Genomic DNA, 25093 nt, shown 5'->3' with positions numbered 1-25093 from the left:
TTAGTGACAATGAGGCAGCTGGAGTCTTATCTCAGATTTTATGTTTGCGTTGCCTGGTCCCTGGGGTGTAGTCCTTAGAGACCACGGTATCGGGATTCCAGTCATTAGAAGAGGTCAGCAGAAGGCACTGAGGGGGACCACAGGGAGGTGGTTAGGATTTGCCAAGCTATTCATCACGTATAAGTGAAGACACCTCACCCAGTGACTCGATGAATCCAATTTTCCAGCTTAAAAAAGCCAATAAATACTTTTTTTTGCTATGTGTCAGGATCTTTTGATTTATATGTCAATTGCTTTTGAAACTAGGAAACCCTATAAAAATTTAATATTCCACACTGGGGGCTTACACTAATAATCTTTGTCAAATAAACTGAATTCTCACAGATCTGCTGTGAGCTACTTTCTTTGCCTCTAAGTACAGCCTCTCTTGGAGGAAGGAAACAGTAAAGTTCTCACAGAGAGAGAAAACGTTTACCACTCAGTAAAAAAAATCCCTGGGCCTTGCTGTATGAAAGCTTTAATTTAGCTTGAGTCAGTCCTCCATGAGTTAACTTAGAGTGCCAATAAAAGGAGATTATTTTTGGACTGCCAATCTGCCTGGCACATTCTTTGAACTTAATAGAGCTAAATAAAGCTTTCAAACTCCTGTGATTTTTTTTTTTTTTGAGAAGGTCATCCACAAGTGATAGCCTATGACAGTTTTTGTGAGCCCAATAGACCAACTGTGAGAGAACATTCTCTGATCAGGAGAGATTAGTGCTTGCACATGGGACTAGATCCGTATCTTAAATGCTTAAAAACTGGGAGCGATATGGAATATCAGGGCATCCGTACATGCATCATTCCGGGAGAAATGAACAGCGTTCGAGTGAGAGAGGCAGGTCTGGAGATCAAAGTGCCATAGTTTTGCTGGTAAGACAGGTCTAGTTCCCACTGGGCAAGCCATTTCATCTCTTCCATTTAATCTCCATCACTCTACTGTAAAATGGGAACAAAGTTCTTCCTTGAAATCTTATAATATCATCTCACATGTAATAATTCTGGTTTGTTTTCCTTGCTAGTATTGACCTTATTTATTTCAATGATAATACATTTACGACAAGCTCATGGTAGAAACTCAGACAGGAATATAGAAAGGAAGAAAAAGGAAAATAATATCCACTATTGTATCACTCAGAGTCAAAAACTTGTTAGCATTTGGATGTAATGCCTTTTGGGCTTTTTTTTTGCTGAATATAGTTAAAAATATGTCAGGCTTTAACTGTGATCCCTTATGCGATGTATATATAAATATATATCTATATCTATAGATATATATATATAGAGAGAGAGAGATACATACATACATATCATGTACATATGATATATGGTGTTCTTTCATGTCACTAAAATGATAGCATAAGTCTAACCTGTAGTGCCACACATTTCCCTGTCCATCATCATTATCTTTAACTTTGGTAATGCCGTATTCACAGTCAGCATCATCATCATCACCTCCATTATCTACTGAACACTGTACCACATCTCATGTGAGTGGTTTGATAGATTGTGCCAGAGCATTCACACAGCTTAGTATATGTACACTAGGACAAACAAAGCCAATATAAACAAAAATAGGAAGAAATGAATATCAGTCTGTAAGCTTTCGTTTCTTTGAGAGGGCCACTGAAACTAACTCAATGGGCAGCACAATGGCAGACACACAGTTGACGGCCTGATACTCTCTTGGAGAGTTGTGAGGACGTACAACTACCTGTGCTTCTTATTTCTTGAGAGCAATCTCCAATGATGAAATCAACCACTTGAGAAAAAACAACAATGTGAGACTAGAAAAGAAAACCTCTCTTTGTTTTTCTGTTCAGAAATAAATGAAGTTGGCTGGGATGGGTAGATGCCTCAACACCACACCAAAAAGGCTTCTTCCATAGACCCAGAAGCACCAGTAAAGGCTTCTTCCATAGACCCAGAAGCACCAGTAAAGGCTTCTTCCATAGACCCAGAAGCACCAGTAAGGGGCTGGGTAGAACTAGTTGCAGGTTAAGCCTTTGGCTTATTAAAATCCACTCTTTGAGGACCATGTAGCATCTGGAAGCAGCAGAATAAGAATAACACTGCATTCATGATTCCTTTAGCTTTCAGGAATCAATCTCGTACTTTCAGTCAACAGAACACGTTGAGTGTAGTACTGAACAGGGAAAGTTGCTGCCATCTCCATGCGACCAATGGATTTTAAGAAATGCCACGGAGACAGTTGGACGTGTTTCTGTGCAAGGCTTGGTGGTCCACCAGCCTCCAAGAGCCAATGTGACGGGAGAGAGAAAGCGAGAGGCTGGCGCGTGAGTCAGTAGAGGAATGGTGGAGAGGAAAGGTGCCCTTGGCTCTTAACTGCTCAGCCCTTCCCTTGGCAAGGCCCAGGCTGAGACTTGTTGCCCTGTGTGCCTGTCCACAGCTGTAGTCCTTTGTCAGGGGAATGGATAGTGAAGTCTGCACGTTTTCAGCTAATGATAAATAAGGCTTTTAAAGGTTGTAATTTCGTGTTTAACCAATGCCAGTTGCAAATACTTTGTGCTGAGAAATAATTCCTCTCTGCCAAATAAAATACAGTGGAAGTCTGTGGTGTGTTTTGCAGCTTATTGTTAGACACAGTTTGCCTGACAGAGCACTTTCTGTGCAGGAGATAAATGCTCGGGCCCTCCAGCTGCCAATTTCAGTACAGAAAGGACTTTTCTTGTGGAAAAGAACATTTTTTTTGTTTCTTCAGCAAACATTAATAAACTTGTTTTTACTTTTTTTCTTCCTATTCTCTGTACAAAAGCCTTTCAGAGGAGTGAATGTTTTGGGTCCTTGAGACGAGAAGGTTCTTTGGGCTTGTCAATGTGTTCCGCTTTTTCTCTGTTCTGTTCAGGAGCTCTGATTTGCACCCAGCACCTTCCGATGAGAACAGTGTGGCTCCCTAGTCAGTTTGTTCAGGAAGATGGGGTTAAGAAAAAGATTCCCCAAGGTCTGCCCCACCTCAGGCTCAGAGAGACAGGATTCCTTGAGTCTAAATTGATCATTATCACCTTGACAAACGAAACAATCTATTGGGAATGAAGCTAAGTGTCCTAGATTTGATCCTCAGCACCACCAAGAAAATGAAAGAAAGATAAGCAGAGAAATAGAAAGAAGAAAAAACAAAACAATACACCGATATGTTTCTCATGCCCCCAAGTGTAAACAGATGAGTTTTTTAGGACTTTCCCACCTAAGCATATAAACATAATTAAATGTCAGTAAAGCGTTTTGTTAAGGAAGTGAACTGGCATGCCTGATTTTAGGCTTGGGGAAGTCATTTAAAAATTTTTTTTTAAATTTTTTTTATTGTAAAGATACTATACAGAGGGTTACAGTTACATGAGTAAGGTAATGAGTACACTTCCTGTTGAGCATTGTTACCCACTGGAAGTCATTTTTATGAATCAGATTGCTTCACGTGAGGAACTTGGGGACTCGGGAGCTCACTAGGGAAGGCAGAGAACCTTCTGGCTACTCAGAGGCTTTTGATGAACTGTGTGGTTGCAGACTCCTCATAGAGGACTAGATGGACTTTCAGGATGTGCATTTGGGCCATCTGGAAAGTCCTCCAAAGTCCTCCTTGTATTAGAGAATACATGCCACGAAGTCACCCTTGCTTCCCCAGTAACTTAGATACTTCATAGTCTTCACAGATGGTAAGACAGATTACTTGGAGAGTTCAAAACGGACCTAGACAGAGGAGAACGTGAGCAATGAGGAGTAGAGAGCACCATGGTAGAACTTAAGGAATCAGAGAGTCAGATGCATCTTGGGTGTGAAAAGTAGCAGGCCTGGTCCCCTGATAAGTTCTGAATCTGTAAAAAGCCAAGACGTCTGTCCAAAGTCCAGCCCAAGTCAAGTTCATGAGAGCATCAGGGTGCCGTCAGGAGAGGAGAACGGCTCTGCCTTCCTGCGGGGAAGGATGGAGCCTGTTACGTCAGGCCTCTGTCAGTGGCCTGGCCGAAGGCTTCATCTTCTGTTCTTGAAGCCCCTGGACGCCCAGTAGCTGCAGAACTGCAACCTCACTGTCCTGCCCTGAGCTCCTGAGGGGCCCACGCTTCCGACCCTAACATCAGGACAGTGACACCCTCCGTAGGACTGCTGGGAGGAGTAAATGAAGTCAAAATCTAGGAGTAGGATGGGTAATGAAATCACCCTACTCTGCCCATTACAAATAGCCCCCCATGCACACTGGTTAAGAACTGTGTTTCTTCTTTCCCCTCTTAAAATCCAGTGCAAATAATTCCTCTTGACTTCCTGTGACTCTTTTCTCATCATTAGCTGGTCCCTCCTTTTTTGAAGTTCCTTACTTATATGTCTGCTTTCCCACCAAATTGTAAGCTTTAGTAGTAGTGTGGACCAGTGACCAAACAGGCTTACCAGCAGCCGTTGTTTACTCTGAGCGTACCCTACGTCAAGCAGAAAGGAAACACAAGATAGGAAATCTACAGCGTCCTTTGCCATTACGCCTTAATTTGAATTCCACGGCTTAAAGGCTTCTATAACCCGCAGGCAAGAATTCAATTTAAGGGCTGGGAAGGTGGCTCAGTGGTAGAGCACTTGCCTTGCATGCTCGAGGCCCTGGGTTCAATTCCTCAGCACCACATAAGCAAAAAGAAAAAAGCCGGAAGTGGCGCTGTGGCTCTAGTGGTAGAGCGCTAGCCTTGAGCTGAAGAGCTGAGGGACAGCGCCCAGGCCCAGAGTTCAGGCCCCACGACTGGACCCCCCCCCAAAATAAAATAAAATTGGGGCTGGGAAGGTGGCTCAGTGGTAGAGCGCTAGCCTTGAGCTGAAGAGCTGAGGGACAGCGTCCAGGCCCAGAGTTCAGGCCCCACAACCGGACCCCCCCCCCCAAAAAAAAAAAGAATTCAATTTAATTTGTGGCATCTATCTGATCATCTCATCTTTACCCAGTCCAAATGCCTTGCTTGCTTGGTTCAATAATTAGTTTCAGAGGTGATAAAATTTCCTTCCCCAAATTATTAAAAAGTAAAAGAACCGAAGAAGTAGCTAAAACATGGCTTTGCCAGACTTCTCTCTGCGCAGTCCTTAGTACTACATGGCGGGGTAGTATGTGGGAAAGCGGAAAAGCATTTCTACAAAAAATAGCGTTTCCACCACAAAGGCACCTAATTTCTTAAGTATGGGGTCAAGACTGAGATCTTGCGTGTGTTCATGTCAGAAGAGCTCACATGTTGACATTTTTGTATGTTTTCCATTGTTCTAGCTTATAAGCACTTTTGGAAAGGTGAACACAATGTTCAATTTTGTTTTTGTAGCACTTGAAGACAAAAAATATAGCATAGCTCTCCCACAGACGGCAGTAACAGAGTATTTCAAACAACTCGGAGATTCCAGAACACTGAGGCCGGGGCACTTCAGTGATGTACGGTGCTGGGGCAAATGGATGGTACCAGACTGGCGCAGTGACCATTGCTCCCGTCAACCCCACGCAAACTCAGATGCCTGCTCCCACAATTCGGAGAAGGACTTGTAACTGATGGATTAGAAAAGCAGTAGAAACATCTTGCAGGCTGGAATTCCAGTTCTCAAAGACAAACCAAAATGCACACAAACATTCCTCCAACAAAAAAATCTCATGAAAACCACGACAGCTACCCAATCATAATCAAGAACGCGGGCCATTTCAGTTCTCTCAATTTCTGGGTTAAGTTTCTCCCAAAAGATGCTCACGCATTCATATACACGTTTCATTTTGTTTTCAGTGATATTGGTGTCTCATTTGCGGGTCTTGAGCTTTCTAGGAGGCACGTTACTGCTGAACCGCACCTCTGACACCCTAGCTACTACTGGTTGTTGTTGTTGGTGGTGGTCATGGGGCTTGAACTTGGGGCCTGGGCACTGTCCCTGAACTTTTCAGCTCAAGGCCAGTGCTCTACCCCTGGAGGCACAGTGCCACTTCCGGTTCATTGGAGATCAGAGTCCAGGGACTTTCCTGCCCAGGCTGGCACCCTATCTACTTTTTAAACAGTTGTTTTTTGATACTGGTGGTTCTTGTTATGTTGTCCAGGCTGACCTCAAACTTGTCATCTGACTTCTGAATATGTGCCACCATGCCTGACCTCTTCTATTTCCTGCTAGCTCTTAGGAATGGAATGTTATTACCTTTGAGAGATCAGAATCATTGTCCTTTGAATGCTGGGTAGAGCAAAGTATTTTCCTTGGGTTTTGCAGCCGGGTTCCCAGGCCTCACCTGTGATCTCTTGGCCAGGCTGTCCAAAATTCTAAGCTTTGATTTCTTTATCTGCAGTATAGACACAGTAGTAATATGAGTGTCATCCTAGGACGGTGAAATACAACCTAGATCTTGCAAAACACTTACGGGGTGCTTGTTAGCACACAGAAAGTACACAATAATTGTTTGTTATTAATAAATATTTACTAATACTTACCTGGTAAATCACATTGCTGCAACATCACATTACACTCTGGAAAGCATATAAAAAGTACAATTACTCTGTCTTTACAGAGTTTATAATAATGTCTTTCTTATATAATGTGTTTAGGAAGCCATCTTCTTTGAAATTCACAACAATCCTTTAAGATACTTAGGATTTTAAAAATTCATTACATAGAAAAGGAACTGCAGCTCAGGAAGTAAGATTATTGTGTTGTTGTTGAGTGACACTGAGAATCAGTTCTGTAGCTCACAGCTAATTGAAGCTAAAATACAAAGAATTTTAAAATATACAATAGTGTCCTATACTGTGTGAATCAAGGACTAACTCAGAGTTGAGAAAGGAGAGCAATTAATTTGGCCTAGAATAGCTGGGAAAGGAAAATAAAAAATAAAAATTGTAAGTAAAAGGTAAAAATAATTTGCTTGCTATTTTTCTAAAATAGTACTAAACATGAGTTTCCATTGCATATTAAATCATGTAAATGCGACTTTGCTCATTTTGCTAAATTATCTTAAAATATTAATACTTTCTAAAAATTAAAACTGTGTTAAGCTGATCTTTTGTTGTACCAGAGACATTTGGTGTATAACTGAAATAACATGTGTGAGAGGGTTTTATGATCTTTGGAAGAAAAAACCTCTCAAATCTAAGAAATGACATTATCATTCTCTGATGAAATTCTGTTCTCTCCAACTTCACTAACGTGGGGTGTATAGATTTTCAGGTATTTTTTTTTCCCTGAGATTCAAAAATCACCGGGCTGTGGTTAACTTTTTGGCTTGAGACCACAAAAAACACCCTCCAAATATTCATCATATCCATAAGTGAAGTAAGGTACACAAGATGTAGCTGATTTATTGGCCTCTGGTCACTGCGGTCATTGTGTAGGACTTTGTGCAAACTTGCCGGCTCTGCCTGTCGGAATCTTGAGAGGCGGGGATAGGCGTACTGCAGGAAGGCTGGTGACATGTATTTCCTGTCTCTGGTCCTGAGCCCCCACATATGATGATCTTGGACAAACTTACTTACATGATCATCTTTACTGGAACAAAGAATATGGCAAACAGATTTTCCCCAGTAGATCTCCACCCTGTGTGTAATATGCTACAACTACCCTGTGTGTAATATGCTACAACCACCCTGTGTGTAATATGCTACAACCAGTATTTTTCTAATCTTGACTTTCACACTCCATGTGGGGAACAAATTACTTTTCTGGATCTTTTCCTTTTGGAAGAGTATCAGCTTGGAATCGTATGAACAGACCTCTATTCTGTTGTTACTGGATGCTTTGTCCTATTATTTTTCCAGTCCTGACTAGAAACGTTTTATTTTTTTCTGGAGGGACCCATAAAACTTACATAGTGGCTTTGGTCCTAACTTTGAAACATGCACTGTAAATGGTTCCAAACGTGCATATATCACTTCGGTTCTAGTGGGATCATCTCCTTGTATAAACTTTCAGAGGTTAACCTTTGTGATTCATCTTTAATGGACTCCATGATCCCCCCCCCCACACTGTTCCCTTTGTGTGTATGCTTGCATTATGCTCTACTTAGGGCCCCATGGATGCAGTACCTGGTGGTGCCAGCCAGCACAACTTGCAGCCAACCTTACCTAGAACCTTCTGTGCTGTGCACTTGGTTTATTTACATTCAAAGACCGGAAATAGCTATTTAAATTTTCTTTTGTTTACAGCTAGGTCCAATTGGAAGTGACATATGAACCATTGTCTGGGAGCTCCCACTAGAAACAAATATGTCAAAGTGAATTACCCCAGATATAGTTAGTGCCAGACCAGGTCATGACAACACAGCCCAGTAGCTTTAGTGGGCTATGCAGGAAGCCTGAACAGATAAACCTTTCACAATGCAAAAGATCAGTACTTCCTACCATGGGCAATTGGATCTACCCTTAGTTCTCATGTTTCTAGCTGTTATCAGTTTAGCTGAGGATTCTCTGCATCAGACAGACAGACAGACAGACACATACACACAGACACCCCACATACACAAAATTTATTTCTCTTCAAATGTGATTGCATTACAACCCTGTAACTTTACAATGTATTTTCATCTTTCCCCTCTTCTCCAACATTTGAACAACTTTTACACCTCATTAGTTTCCTTAAAAATTATCTAAAAGAATAAAAGCATCCATGCAAGCTGGACATAACACTGAATCTACGATCATTGCTAGTGTTATTTGAATATCAAGAGCGTTGCGAACTTCTTTCAGAAATAGATATGTACATGGAACTGCATGATATGTCTTTAATCTATTATTATTTTCATGCATGGATCCAAAATTGGAGACAATGAACAAATAAGCACATTATTCTTTACTATAAACCTAGTTAATGGTCTAGGCTTATCTATTGTCAAGTGCGTTTTGTAATTTAAAATTGGAAAGTTTATTAAAAGCAATCTGATTCCATGTGCTTTTGGGCCACAGCACAAATAGAAACCCAGATTGATCGACAAAGTTATATTCTTCCTGTGAATGACATTTTAGGGCTAGAGAGACAAGGTAAGAAGTCAGGTTGTCTGACTTCTAATCAACTAGACCCTCTTCTTCCCATTATTTAAAGTTGATTATTTTATGAATTTCTATGGAAGAAAATGGAATACTATGGAGTTGCTGAAAATATAAAAAAGGGTATCAAATCAATTGTGTAAATCTGGCCTGGGGCTATAACCAGAAATAAGCTTTGATATTAAAGGGAGGGGGGACTTTCTCCAGCCAGTAAGTTGACTGTACTTAGGTCACTTGGTGTCCACTTAGGATTTGTGGTTAGGGAAACTCAGTGTCTCATGGCCCTGAGAAGACTTGAGACTGATGCTTAAATTAGAAATCTATAGGGGGCCGGGTTCTGATGCCTCATGCCTATAATCCTAGTGACTCAGGAGATAGAGATCTAAGGAACACAGTTCGAAGCCCAAGCAGGAAAGACTGTGAGACCTTCATCTCCCATTAACCACCAAAAAAGACTGGAAGTAGAATTATAGTTCAAATAGTAGAGTGCTAGCCTTGAGCAACATGTTCAGGGAGATCGTCCAGGCCTTGAGTTCAAACCCCAGAACCAAAAAAATAAAAATAATGAAGGAAGGAGAAGGAAGAAAGAAAGGTAGAAAGAAAGAAAGAAAGAAGCAAAGGAATCGTATAAAATCGTAATTATCCTTCAAAGTAGGGAAACTTAGCTGGTCTGAGCACAGAAAGAAGCTGAATGGCGTCAAAGAATGATGACAAGTAAGGGTAGAAAGCCCCAGTATAGAAACAACCAAACACAGCAACGCAAAAACGTCCCGCAGGAGTCTGCAGAATACCTGCAAACAGAAAGAAAAGGGAAGACGTCATTGAAAGCACTCTGCTTTTCCCTTTGGCTGGAAAGCAGAAGTTAAAATGCGGCTTCAGGGCATTGTCCCTTTGACACACATCAGTTACTGTAGACATCTTTCTCTTTGATCAGTGGCAAACAATGTTTATGAAATTTTATTTTCAAATCTCTTCTAGCTAGTTACTTAATCTGAATGTTTTCCTTTTTTAATTGATATTTTATTAGTAGTTGCACAGGGACGATTCCCTCCCATACATGTGTACAATACACCCTGACCAAAGTCTCCCATTACTCTCCCTCACCTGACTCTTCAGAGGACAATTTCAGCAGATTTAATTGTTCTATTTTCATATATGCATATGCAGTAAAATGCTAATGTTCACTCTCCTTTACCCTGTCTGCAGCTGGTAGCCCACCCCAACAGAGCCTGCTTTACTTTGCTGTCATTCTGAGTTCATACGCTCTTCACATGATCCCTGAAATATTTTATTTTAAACATACCAACATCTAAGTACAACACATACAGCATTCAGCTCTATGCCATTTCAATCCATCAGGCAAAGAAGAAAAAGAAATGAAAAAGCAGACAAATGAAAGTACTGCCAATGTTTGGGCACTGGATGTAGTAACATTAAACACAAGCCGATTCTAGCTTGTCCTTGGCTCTGGGTTCAACATGCTGTCCTCCCAGACCTTTCTTTAAAGCAATTTAAAAGTTGAATCAATTAAACACAGAAAATATTAAAAAAAAATAAATCCCAAAGAATATGGAGTAAAGTCTACCTGTAAGTGAAGGCATGCGGGAACAGAAGTCAAAGGAAAGATCGTGACGCTGATGAAAAAGTTATTGTCCTTATCCCTAGTTATTCTTTCTTAGTTATCATTTTCATTTTCAAAAACACAACTTTTTAAAAGAATTTTGGTCTTTTGTCCATCTTGGCTTCTTCCTGTTGTGAAATGCACAGTCAGAACTCTTTTCTTGCCAGCGTTCAGATGATTGGGGTTTGACAGTGGTGGTCAGGGCGTGAGTCATGGTGACACAGAGATTACTCAGAGGTCTCCACCCCAGCAGACAGAATCACCTCTTCACAAGAACTTCCTTAGAGCCATTCAGCATCCACGGACATGATTCAGTGGAATGAGATTATTCCACATGGACTTTTACATACTTTTGCCAAAATATAACTCCCCCCATCATACAACCTTAGCACATCAACTTCTTTACTAGTTAAAACAGTTGCATATATGCCTGGAGATCACCTTATAATAAGCTTTGGGTGTGGCCAATAGGCATTAACGTTCCTGCCCCTTAGAGAATGAATTAACCAAACCTTTGCCTAAGCTCCTTTGCCAGTGAATGGGAATGGATAACACGGATAAGAACATAGAACCTCAAGCTAAACATTTGTTTCTTTTTGGAACTTAGGAATAACTGTACCATTACGTCTTTTTTTTTTTGGTTTCATAATTGATAAACGTGATGAATACATACATATACAATCTTTAAGTATTTCCACAAAGGAGTTGCTATTCAATAAAACAGTTTATGAGTATAATGCATCTTGATCAATTTCACCCCTTTTTATCACTCTTTGATCCAACACTACCCCTCCCTCAAGTTTCTTCATTTTGTAGGATCATCATTGACTTTACGGCTGCATTCTCCTCTAAGTTATGTCTTTTGAAAGACTTCTTTTGTGTTTACTGGGAGCAAGATGGTCAAATAGGTCCATAGGGGTAATTGTCCAAGTTATAAGCTGTATGCAGCCAATTAATACAAACAATTGGAAATTGCTGCCAAGGTTAGAAAGCAGATTAGATTACCCAAGAGAATAATGAGGAAAAGTCTATTTTGACAAGTAAGCTGAGACTTGGAAGAGGAAAGAGTAATGTAAAGTCAATGGGCAAGGGTAAAGTCTAGGATGTGTTGTTCAACAAAAGATAAGATCAAATGAAAATATAAATGAAAGATAAGGAAAACATGTTTCATAACTATTAACAGTTTAACTAGGGTGGGGAAAATGGAGTGACAAGAAATGAAAATAATAGTGTAGCTGAGAAAGGCATGCTGAAGCTGGTCCATGGAAGACAGGGTTCAGACTGAGTTTACCTTCTGACTTAGTACTTAGGGCACCAGTGCTGACGTAGAGAGCCACAAGTTCTACTAGACAACACTTCACTTATGCTTACTGGACTGTTCCAGTGCTTGTGATTTTGCTTAGCAAATCAGTTATAAAGTCTGTTGCTAGCAGACTATATAAAGGCTCTGGGTACTGAGCACACCACTTGCGTAGCAGGTAGTATAGATACATATTTGGATGGACAAGGAGGACATGGAGATGAAGGTTGGCTTCCACCACTGTTACTGACACCAGTTTGGGGATCAGCCTGTGGGGGTTGATCTGGACCGTGTCTGCAGCAAGATTAATGCTACCAACCCCATGAGGAGTGTAAGGAGGGTGGAAGATGAGAGAAGTACGTAGTAAATATTGTTTCCTTTTACTCAGGATGGATTAACTGCGCCTTAGAAACTTTTTAGATTTTTTTTCTACTTCTAGATCTAGTTAAAGTTGAACTAATTTCTTATTTAAAAGCTCACATTAATTTCGATCTAGAGACTTGTTCCTGCAGAATGCTTCTCGGCACGCAGGGCTCTGTCAGATGCCCGGCTTCCTCCAGCCATAGTCATGGCAGCACAGCTCTCATCCAATGTATGACCCAGCCAAAATAACTACCGCCCAAATAACACAATTCAGCCATCACTTAAACAATTGTCCAGAGGTTTTGAGTAGGGCTAGGTACTCCAAATGTAAAAATAATCCCGTGTCTCCACATGGACGGGTTAGAAGAGCGCTCAGTGACACAGCTCATGACTTTCGGCCCGTGACACAGCAGGGCTGACCTCACCGACTTGGCCCCGAGCCCCAGTCTGAGCCTCCTGTTTCTCCGCCCTGTCCACAGTTGTTCCACACTGCCCACCACACTGATATGGGTACAAATAAAATAGAAGGAACTAGATGTAACTTGTTTGTTTTTTTTAAAAAAAATTAGCATCCTTAGAGAGAATTGTATTCGTTTGATCTCAAAGCAGTTGACATGAAATGAATGTCACGTGATGTAACTAGACCCTTCCATGTGGCGGTTTGAAGGTGAGGTAAGTCATTAGATCTAGATGAGATCATAAGGGTGGGGTCCTCGCGAGGGAGCTGGTACTATTGTGAGAAGGGCAGAGAGCTCTGTCTTGGTCCCTTGTCTCTTTCTGCCGGGAAGATAAGTGGGGAGAGGACTCTCACCAGCAATGGAATAGGCCAGACCTAGATCTTAAGACTTGCTAGCCCCCCAAACGGTTGAGAAACACATTTCTGTTGTTTAAGGTAGCCGGGCGACATGCATGTTGTTTTGGCAGGCTGAGAAGACAGACTGGAAGCCAGGTTACAGAGCTGAATATTGAAAACCTGGGGATTTGACAGAATGGCATTCTCCTCACAAAATATCATTATGCCCGCCGCGGTTTCGTTTTCTTTACCTACACAGTATTTTGAGTGTAAAGCCTTTTAGATTGAGCGCGTTAGCACGTTGCGGTCTGCAGATTATTTGTCTCCAAGATGAGATACCAGCTTCCTCTTCAGAGGACTTCGCTTACACAGAGTTACAGAAGGACCCCTGCTTCTGTCTCTTATTGGGGCAAAAAGCTAATTCTCCGCTGCAGCATCTTGCCCATTTTTACTTAAAGTGAAAAAGAAAAACTTGAAGAAATGCAAGTCATACTTCTATTTTCAAGAGTCAAATTCCTCATAATTATTTTTTTTTATTCAAACAGAAGAGCCTTTCCTGTTCCATGACTCCTGCCTTCCATGAACTGAGCTTGCTAACTCATGAATTGCAGATGTCTACTTCATTGCTATCTGCTTCCAGAAGTATTTTCTTAAACCTGTTTTTCCCAGGTCTTAAAAAATAGCATTGAAGTTGTAACGACAACAACAACAAAAAAGCAAATCATCTTAAAAAATGGCATGTGGCAGTTGTTTCATAAGAAGGTGTCAGTTTTTGCGGGCAATGTCATGATTGATGTGTTGTCTTTTACAATGTGACAACAGTCTTACTACAAAGGAAAAATACCATCAGGAGATGCAGGAGCAGCTCCTACCTCCTGAAGACTGTTTGTGATTCTAGTCAAATACCAGCCGCTTCCGAGAGGACCACACACCTGGAATATCCAAGCTTAGAAAGCTTTAACAATCTCACTCAGAATGCTTCCCCAAACTTTGCCTTCCCTGGTTTCTTTTTATCTTTTGGATTTTCCCAAAGGGCTCAGACATTTAAAAAGAAAAGCCAGTGAATAAATGTTGAGTAATTTGAGCCAACTTTTGTTTTTTTTTTTAGTCATGTGGCAACCAAATTAGCTAACCTAAAACGAATGGGCTGGGAAATAATTGAATTTTCATAGCCTGCCTTTAGCCCTTGGCCTTCCTCCTTTTTCCTGTGTATTAAAAACAATTAATTTCTAGTGATATTGCTTGTCAAGGAGATTGATTCCTTGCTTTTGTAAGTGCTAAGTTCTGCTTGCTTGGTAAATATTTCTTTCCAAAATCTCCATGTACAAGAAAACTTGGCTTGTAAGAAATTGACGAACAGTGAAAGAGCGAGTGCTTCCCTGAAGAGCTCTGGGAACCCACATCTGTGGCGTGATTTCCTGTAACACTTTTGGGTCTCCCTCCTGCCTCAGTTCCTGCTGGCTTTCATTCATGTTTCTAGTGTCCTAATTCTCAGTTATGCTCTCCATCAACCCTCACTAAAGCAATAGCAACATACCTATAGGAGAAATCACAGCAGCAACTGTAGAAGTAAAATCTACTTACAGATTCCTGCCCGGGATTAGACTAGGTGCCCATTATGTGTTGATTAGATCCTCAAACTATCCCAAGAAGTAAGTAGTCTTACTCCCAAATTGTTGGTGTGAAAACCGAGGCCCTGAGTCTCAAAGTATATTTCCACAGGCCACACAGATAAGTGGGCAGGGCCTGTAGCAAAACCACTTATCCTGATTTCCTTCCATGGCTTTCTTTCTACCACTTTCTGGAAAAGGTTTTTATTTTCTTCTTTACTTGTGTGTTGCAATTAATTGGATAAAACAAATAAGTGATTAATCAATAGAGAAATTACAGGTAGCACACATGTCGGAAGCCTGAACTTTGTATCTTAGTCAAAGCAAAGGCATTGTCTTCTCAGCACAATTCAACTCCTACAAGGCTTGCTTGTTTGTTTGTTTGATTGACTGTTCTGTGGTCATAAGGATAAGACTCAGAGCCTCCTATATACAGACATCCTGGGAAAATGTTCTACCATTGGCCTATACCCCATTTCCAACAAAAATATTCACGTATAACTATTTCATGATAATTCATTTTATTTACTGAGCATTCTTGAGAAGTTCAATTTGCTATAAACAGAAATATTATAGCCTGAAGTTGCAGTTTAAGATAGACTGACCATCACATGGAAAGCATCATTCTTGGGGATAGTATCAATGTAGCCATAGAGGAAGGCAAGAGCCCTGAAGTCGGCGTGCCCAGGAAGGCTTGCTTTTGGTTGGACAACCTTGGAAGTTCTGATCAAGAATGTCCTTAAGGGAAATGTCTTAAAGAGTTAAAGCAGAGAAAGTACCATGGATGGCATTAATAATTTTGGCTCTATGGAAACATATTTGTCCTAGAAAGGTGAAAGAACAGAAGTAGAATGAGGAAGTGAAAGAAATACCGATCACATTAGGGTACCGTGAAGTCTCCCGTGGTTTGTGTTTCAGAGTGAGCCTGACTACCGTGAGCGAGCTAAACACTGAGGCATGTCTACAGTTACAGCCACTTCGCACGGTGCCACTGGCTCATATTTTTGGTTGAAACCATTTAAAATAATGGTTTCCCCCCCCCCATATATTTAGAATCATTTTACTCCAAGGAATGTCATTCCCCAAATTCCATTTAAGTGAAACAAAACAGATGAAACAAACAAAAAAAAATCGCATTGACAGCGTAGGAGCCGGTGGATGCACCGTCTGAGAACTGGAGGGCGCAGCTGGGTGTTGGCGCTGGAAGGGCCCGGGCCCTCTGGACAGTTGCTGAGACTCGGTGGTGGAGGACAGGGGAGGATCCGGCGTGGAGAACGCGTTGGCTGTGGTTGTGATGTGCTAAGCTCCATGGATATGGCCATAGGGTTCCCAGTTCAGTGACCCATGTGTGTGCCCATGATCAGGGCATATTCTAAAAGGATGCTCTCCTCATTTCAGTGAAAGCTAAGTGGAACCAAAGAGACGCAGCTGAACGCCGCAGCTGTATTCCCTGCTTTTCATGGGCCATACAATAAAAGCTCAACAGTTTCTAGTGGCTTTTGCAATTATACTTCCTTTCAATTTTCCAAAGGTTACAGGGCCTGACCCACACAAATCCCATTAAAGTAAGTGGCTGTTGTGCAATATAGGTTCCTTTGAAAACATTCTTCAGTGCCCATAAAATGATCAGCGGGCTGTACTTTAGATCCACTTGCCTGCCATATTTTTAACCAAAAGGCAGATGACTAGCTTTGATGTGGTGGTTGGTTTCTGCTACTGAAGCTGGCATTTTATCTTCTTGCATCAGATTTCTTCTTAAATGGATGTGATTCAAGCAAATGAAACCCATTTGTATTCTGATTATATTCCTAAAATATGTTTTTATTGTAACTTTAAATTACATTGGGCCGCCATTGACTCGGGAGCTCCAAGGCCCAAATCCTAGTCAGGGTCAGCCCACAGTGGCAGCCCTCAGCTCAAAGGTGTCATGACTTCATGACTTCCTCTAGCACCACCTCTGCACTCACAGGGTGAGTCCAAGGCTAGCCCCAACAGTAGTGCTGTTGTGCCCTTTAAGTCATAGTGGGGTAGACACAGGGACGTGTGGCCTTTATCCTTGGGAAACATTTTATGTATATGTTAACTTCCATTGCAGGACCATCCACTCGAGCATTTCTGTCTAGTATGTGTTCCGACTGCTTAAATAATTCATTTATCATCGGGCTATTTTTATGGAAAGGATAAAAATGAAGGAACAATTCCTTCATGTACAAGGACTACAAAACTTTTCTTGTCTCTAAATCTGATGGCCAGCCTATCTGGAAAAAAATGCTGTGAAAGATTTTTTCCCCTTGCAGCTCAAATTATCTAGAGATGAAGGTAACACTAACCTACTTATTTGCTTTGCACTAGTAAAAATAATTCAAATTCAGAAATTATCCACCCTTTAGGATCTCAGGTGAATCACCAAGTTTCCAAAATTCTGGAACTGCTTCTACATTACAACACTGCTCTAAAATCTCCCAACTTTTCTGGTCACTTAATTTAACAAGGGGTCCCATCTCTTTTCTTAGTAATTCGTGAGTGCATAAGATGGCAAACAGTATATACAAAAGTTGAATCGTAATTTTTAAAAAGTGTTTGATAATACATAGATGTATGCACACACGCACACATGCATATGATTTTAGAGTGAGATCAATATGGACTGGAGCTGTTGGCAAAATCTCACAGCGGAGATAAGATCTGAGATGTGTCGAGAGGAAGAGATACTGAACAGTGTATTAAAAAGGAAGACCAGTGCCATTATGACTGTGAGGAGAGGGTATGCTAAGGTGGAGCTGAATATACTTGGGAAGACTACTGAAAAAGAAGATGTGAGAACATCTGGACCAACAGGGCCTTCCCAATGAGAATAATTGCATTCTCTCCCTCCCCGCCTCCCTCTCTTCTCTCTTTCTTTTGGCACTACTGGGGTTTGGACTCAGGACCTTTTACTTGCTAGGCAGGTGTTGTATTGTTTGAACCACATCCTCAGCCCATGGTTGCATTAAAAATTACTACTATTATTTTATTATTCCTATTAAGGTGTTAAATAGCAGGATTACTATTTTATAAAGCAGGTGATGAGTAAATTTCCTTTTTTGGACAATGTCAGCCCATCTTTTATTGTCCCTCAGTTTTCCCCCATTGGCTGCATTTTTTTAATGGTGATTCTTGGGGGACTGACATATGGTACACATTCATCCTCTTTCTTAGTCCCTCTTGATTATAGCTCTTGTGAAAATGTCTCTTTCCCATAAACATTGTCCCTAGGTAGTAGTTTCTATTTACACTTCTGATGTATTTTTTTCTCTCTTACACACCACAATGGAATTAGGTGTCATGGCTTCAGATTTCAGATTTCAAACTTTTATCATGATTTTAAAGAAGCCACTTTGTTCCTCTAGATCTTAACTTCATCCGTTAAGTAATAGGGTTGGATTTTACACATTTGGGGGGGGGTATTTGGTGCCAGTATTTCATAGATCACGATTCTAAGTGACACGGTACTATTTTGTCTGTTTGGATTGAAAGAGTGGCAAAACCGCAGACCCAAAGTTTGTTCAGTTCGATAAAACTATAAAGGTACATTGAATTAGAAATATTATGATCTCAATTAAAAAATACATTCCTAATTCATGGTTGTTATGCAGTGTGGTGAGACCTAGTCACTTCAGAGTGCTGAAGAACAATATACATTGAGTCCCCTAATTTTGCATCAGTATCCTTAGACGCCGAGTTTCAAAATCAGCTTTTACAAGAAAGAGGGGCTTCCGGCAATGGTAAAAGCACACTGCTAAAGCTCTCTGTGCAGGCAGAGCCAGGACTCTGATAAATCTGTTTATTCCAGGTACTTCAGATGCCCTGAATGTGTAAACTTCTTCAGTGTTTATGTTTCTTCCCAAGCAGCAAAAGATACCGTGCGGGGCCTGTTACTCTGAGCTCGGGATCTGGGAGCTGAGAGTCTGTGATTAGTGAGCAAAGGCAGAGATGCCGCAGGCTGCCGCTCCAGCCGCCTCCCATGCCCGCTCATTGTCTCTTCGTATTATGTTTGCACTTTGAAGGACGTTTGCCAGATCGAGACCCCTGGGAGCCCTGTTATTTGAATGTCTCTTCTCACCTTCAACATGATCTGGACTGATGTTTTCATTTGTTAAAAACAACAAGAACATTCACTGGGAAACTTTCGCTGGAATCGGTTCAGGTCATCAGAGCTATTTATTCCCTGTCATAAACTGTAATTCTCCATTTCCCTTACTCCCACGTCGGGGGAGTTGGTGGTGTATGGTGGACAGCCAGTGGGATTTGAATGAACAGTGGAAAGATTTCAAAGAACTGCCGAGAGATGATGTAGCAGGTTGTAGTACTAGAATAAACCATAAAGTAGTCTTGGTCTTGATCACTGTTTGGCAGTGCAAGGAGACAGAGGCTTAGACAGCAGCGTACGACTTAGAATTTATTCTTAAACCTGAGAGTTTTCTCGGAGGAAAGCAACAAATCATGGTGTGTTGGCTTCCTAAGAGCAACCCTTTAAATTGAAAGAGAACAGCCCCGTGCCTGACTGGTCTCTGTTTCATAAAGGTTCGGCAGCTGAGGGTGGTTTGCAGATTTTATTTATTGGAAGCCTGAAATTCAGTTATGGTAGTGTCTCAAAGTCTTGAAAGATCAGAGAGGCCTGAAGAGCAAGGTATGTAGAACTGTACACAGGGGATTTGGGGGGAAAAGGGGGGAGGCGGGAACAAGACAAATTCTTCCAGACATTTGAACAGGTAGGGGAACACATGCGCAAGGCAACTGCCGAAAGCCATTGGCTTCTGTGTGCTTTCAGTCTGGTGCGGATATTACTGGAAGCAAATTTTAACTAATAGCTAAATAGTGCCATACTTAGTGACACCAGTGGAGACAGAGCCCAGGAATCAGGATCGAATTGTCTCCCTTCTCGAGATATGGCTGATTTGGCATTCTAGGTGAACGCACACAGATAGGATTCATCTAGCAGACGCAATGGCTGGCTGCAGCTCCTTGGCTGGTGGAACCTGAGTGAGATCGCATAAAACACTTTCTAAGGACCAGCAACGTTTCATGCGCCCTGATGAAACACATCCAGCAAATGCTTACTGTGTCTGATGCTTTTTATGACTAACCGGAAATATGCAGTCTCTATTCTAAGACCCTAGGTGTGTGCAGAGAGGCAGCCCTGGAGGTGTCTGAGCCAAAAGATTGGCCTCAGGCATCAGGTACCAAAAGATCTGGCATAGGATCCCGAATCTAAGGTGTGTTTTGAATCCACATGCAAATTCGGATGTGTTCTTACTTGGAATAAGAGCAACATGGTAGCTCAATTAGGACGCCACGATTCAAGCCAGTGGTTGTTGAATGTGTTGTGTTTTTATAATCACAGAAGATCATGAGACTGTGCACGGGAGAGACGGAGCGATGAGAGCTATTATTCTATTTAATGTGGAGCAAGTGTCCAAGATCTCCTTTCCTTTTTCTTTTCTTTTTTGCCAGTCCTGGAGCTTGAACTCAGACCTGGGCACTGTCCCTGAGTTGCTTTTGCTCAAGGCTAGCACTCTACCACTTGAGCCACAGGGCCACTTTTGGTGTTTTCTGTGTATGTGGTGCTGAGGAATCGAACCCAGGGCTTCATGCATGCTAGGCAAGCACTCTACCACCAAGCCACACTCCCAGTGCCTCCAAGTTCTCCTTTCTTCCCATCCTCACTCCAACTCCTTGTAACTTTCTTTGAGCCTCTGTGGGGAGAAGCGGTTGAGAATGTCAATTTAGCCCTTCAGCCTTGGGCGTGGGCACTCAATGCTGCAGGTCTCTATGAGCCACAGACTCTTGCAAAGCTTGGGCCTCTGGGTGATGGTTTAATGGTGGTGTCCGCACAGCTGGTGTTGCAGTCAGCTTCACCCCCCATCGCTCTTGTCTGCAGCTGGGTGGGGACTCAAGACCTGAGCCCACTGTTTTCTGGCTGCCGTAGGGGGCTGAACGCTCAGCTTGTTTGTGACATTGCTTCTGGAAGCACCAGGAACAAACCCGGGAGGGAGCTGGCGGGTAAACACTCCGGCTTGTGATTCCGCAAACCTGTTTTCAGGACCGGAGAGCTCAACCTTGAGTTGGGTCCCTTCAGGAATCTCAGGATCTGGTTCCTCATTCTTTGGTTCTTTTAGGGTGAGTCCTGGAGTAATGTTAGTGTGGGCTGTTCCTGTGGGGCCCTCAGCTCTGATCTGGGGAGGAGCCCCTGAGAACCCAGCTTAGCAAAGCAGCCTGGCAGGATGCTGGCAGGAATCAGTCTGGGCCGCTGAGAGAATGGCCGTGAGTTGGAGACCGTCCCGCGTCCTCGGCGGGGCCATCTCCTCTCACGCTGTGCGCTTGCGCTCCTGTGTTGAGGATGACCGGGAGGTAGCTGACATGGGGGGTTATGAAACGCTGCGTGAACCTCCTATCGTCTAGCACAAGAATGGTAAGAAATGACCGATTCTTCTTTCTCCATCTCTGGAGAGAAAGTAGGTGGGGGATTTTTTTCCTTCCAGCCCTCATGGACAAAACAGGCGTCAAGGAGCAGGCACCACGTGCCTCTCTTCAGCTCTGGGCTCATATTCAGAAACAACAGCCAGGCAGGAGCTCGGCTGGGGGTCCCTGCGCGTCATTTGCGCAGCACGAAGCTGCATTAGGCTGCAGCACTTTGACAAGGATGCGAGCAATGAAGCCACCCTCACGAGAGATGTCTTCTTCTCTTTCCTCTGTTAAGTGTTCACTGGGATCTCTGAAGTGAATGGGGCTCCTGACCGTCACATTTATATTGTAGATGATCAGCTGAACTCAGAGGAAAAGAAGAAGAGAAAGCAGCGGAGAAACAGGACCACCTTCAACAGCAGCCAGCTGCAGGCTCTGGAGCGCGTCTTCGAGCGGACACACTACCCGGATGCGTTTGTGCGGGAAGACCTTGCCCGCCGGGTCAACCTGACTGAGGCCAGAGTGCAGGTAACTGAGGCTGCGGCGGGGGCGCCAGGCAGTCTGGAGGCCCATCTCCAAGTGTTGTTCAAAGTCAGCTGTGTCAAAATAATCACTCTGAAGCGAACTAGTTACGCAGGCCAGAAGTGCTCAAAGCATCGATTCACTGTATCAAAATCATGTTTATAACACAAGGCTCTTTGGCAGGTTGCATTGTAGAACTTTCTAGTTTGAAAGGAACCGTTCCATCTCCTATTACAGTTCTGTTATAGTTGATGAGTTACAATCCCTTAATGTAATATTTGAGTCACCGTACTTATGAAATATGCATCTATTTAGCAAACAAAAACCAAGTCATAGATTTCAGGCACTCCGGTGCTAGTGAGGGTTACGTGTGGATCCCATGTGGACAGACTCCAGGGTCTAGATGTGTTTCTTTGGGCTGCATAGAATGTGAAAACTCAGACTCAATACTTTTGAAAAGTCAGAATGTTTCCCACTACAACTCCCTTTGCCCCCCCCCCCCATTGCTTTGACCCCTTCCGATTCAGGTTGTACACCCGGTAATATTTTACTGTGTGCCCCCCGGCCCTCATTTTGAGCTTTGGGGGCCATTTTGAGCTTTAGCATTCCATCCTCTTAGCCTTCCCCCTCACCTTTGGAGATACAATCTTCCAAACACTTGTCATTTATGAACCCTGGTCGAAGTAGAAAGCAGGAACTGTGGACCTGAGCTATGAACATCTTCAAGCAGATGATTTTTTATATATTCTCCACCTCTGAGTGAGGAAGCAAAAGAAGGTGCAAGCAAAGGGAAAGGGAAAAGAGCACATCCTTCTAAAACTCACATTACAATGTATCAGCTGCAAGCTAGACACGTAAGGAACAATATAGCCAGTCATTGTTGTAATACTCATCTGGTACTTAATACTGACGAAGCCCTTACATGCAAAGAAATGCTCTTGATATGATTGATCTAACATGAATGGATGTTATCCTCTATCTTACAGCTGAGAAAATGGAGGTGAGAGAGGTTAAAGCACTGAACATGACGTCAGATGTCTAGGAATTAGTCAATATAGAATATGCATGATGGACTGTCAATCCAGAGTTCAGGCCTTTGAAGGCGGGGAATAAGGCTCAATGGTAAAGCATTCACCTAGCATCTTGAAGGCCCTGGATTTGATCACCAGCATGTGCATGTGTGCACGTGTGCATGCACACACACATCCACACACACACAACATACACTTTGAATAAATAACGGTCTATTGACCATTTAAAAGTAGTGCTTTGCTGTTTTTACAAAACACGTGTGACAAATCTGTCATGTCTTCCTACAAAAATTATTATTTGCATATTTATGTCCACCATGAGTCAGAGGAATTTCTTGCTGTAAAGTATAGCTTTCTAGACTAAGGGGGCTTGAGTCAGGCAGCAAACATCTTGACCGGTAAGGAGACAGCGTCCATGTAGGAGCAACTTGTTGAGAACACAGACTTGTTGGGTGGGTGGGGAGGTCCTGGAGGTATCTGAAAAGAAAGTGTGAACTATTTTCTCCCTGAGGCAAAGAGAAGTCTCGCCGAAAATTACTCCTCAGGAGACAGAAATGAGACAAAATGAGAGAAATTAAACAAAAATGTGCAAGAGTTAATTTTGAGTTGGGGGACTACCTTGTCCCTATCACATCAGACAAACTCTATAATCTGTGTGTCTATCATCTATCTGTCTGTCTGTCTGTCTGTGGAGAGGGGACAGATTTTTTTCTTCTCCCTTTCATGTCACACTACATACTGATGACTTTCAGTGCTGTGGGTTCTTAGCTCCTGAGTAGGGAGAATTTTCCTCCCTGAGTTCATTCTCCTGTCGTGAAATCCTACCCTTTCCCAGAGTGAAGTAATCCATCTAGTTCTGCTTTTATGAATACTCGGAGCAGTTATTATACTAGGACGTATACTGTATGGACTTGCTTATGGATCAGCACCACCCACTAGAGGGCGAAGTCCCTTTATAGAGGGGCCCGATTTTATTCCTTTTTGCAAGAGTAATTTCACCCCTTTTCTTTTCTTTTTTTGTCCTCATTTCCCTCAAACACCTAATGAGTACCTCTTGTACATTTGGAGCTGTGTTTTATTTTCTGAGATGAATAAGACACTAGGCTTCTCCTTAAGGGTGTTATGGTCTGGGGTAGAGGAGACAGATGTACAAACCATCAGATTATGATATCATAAGCCTACGGTAAAGGAATCTCCAGAGGAAATAATGATCCGGGATGCCGGGGGTGGGGGTGGGGGGTGGGGAGTACATATCTATTAACCATCCAGTCTCGACGATCTCACAACTGCCCTGTAAATGTCATTACCTCCAATTGATTGGGATCCAAAGGGAAAGAGGAATAACCATCCAAGAATAAGTGTTCATTGTAGTATGGCAAGTATTTTCTCCAAGCCCTTTAGACTTTAAAATCGTGTTCTTTCCACTCTAATGCGTCCCAGCAGGGGTGGTGTGCAGTTCAAATCTCTTAACAGTAGAAGATGTTGACCACTGGATGGAAGGGAGAGTATGGCCGGCAGAGGGGGCTTCGTGTGTGACTATACGTAGTAGAGCGTGGCCTGCTCCATCCAGGAGTCCTGAGGTCCTCAGGCCCAGGACGGGAGTTAGGAAGATCGATGGCCAGGGTAGGTGAGAGTGACATGACCTTGTGATTGGACAAGGAGCCGATTTCTGAACGTCACTGTTTGATGGTGAGAAGTTTTTATTTCATTCTTTAATGGGAAGCCAGTAGATGATACCCAGCAGGGCATTGGTGTGATTATATTCACGTTTAAAATGATAACTTCAGTAAGAACGTAACAGGCACGACAGAAAGAAGCGGTGGAGGTCTGGGACGTGGGGTGGGGTGTCCAGTGTGCAGTCGGACGTGGCCGAGCAGGCAGTGAGCCCACGGTCGCTTCGGTGGATACTGCAGCCTTTTCACCAGCGGGATTTCCCTCTTGCATACCTCGTTGTAGGCATCTACACCTGCACCTAAAATATTTGCCTCTCTGTGTTTCCAATGTACATACCTTCCTTAATTGGAGTGTGGACCTCAGGAAAGCAGTGGACGGAGTCTTTCTCATCTTTTTCTTCTAGCATGTGGGATGGGGTCTGAGCCGCAGTATTCCTAGACTTCCCGAGTACACAAACAGATGGGTAAAATTGCATTGTCATCTGAAAGAGTTATAGGGCCAGGAGTTGGACATCGTTGTGTTAAAAATCAGCCGTCTGTCACTTGCGCCAACTGCTTCACATCAGTGAAACAGTTCCTTCAGCTCTACATTAAGAATGATAAAACTTGTGGAAACACCATGGTGACTAGAAATTCTGTAGGTAGTGCACCCAAAGGCTCTTAGCACTGGCAAATACTATCCGTGCCACACACATTCCTCCATACGCTACAAATAAATGTGATCC

General features: G+C 42.6%; 1 protein-coding gene across 3 annotated transcripts in view; it reads left to right on the top strand.

The window, feature by feature from the left end:
- Positions 1-25093, top strand: part of LOC138818214 (paired mesoderm homeobox protein 1) — a 68491-nt gene that overhangs the window by 29688 nt on the left and 13710 nt on the right. For all 3 annotated transcript variants that reach the window (XM_070009198.1, XM_070009199.1, XM_070009200.1), the window contains exon 2: positions 21495-21670. In XM_070009198.1, coding sequence (XP_069865299.1) covers positions 21495-21670 — 176 coding nt within the window. The remainder of the gene's footprint in view (positions 1-21494; positions 21671-25093) is intronic.

Source organism: Dipodomys merriami, unplaced genomic scaffold (genome assembly GCF_024711535.1).
Source record: "Dipodomys merriami isolate MVZ:Mamm:240054 unplaced genomic scaffold, mDipMer1.0.p SCAF_72, whole genome shotgun sequence".
NCBI lineage: Eukaryota > Metazoa > Chordata > Mammalia > Rodentia > Heteromyidae > Dipodomys > Dipodomys merriami.
Note: the sequence above shows the minus strand (reverse complement) of the source record. Positions and strands in the feature narration are given on the sequence as shown.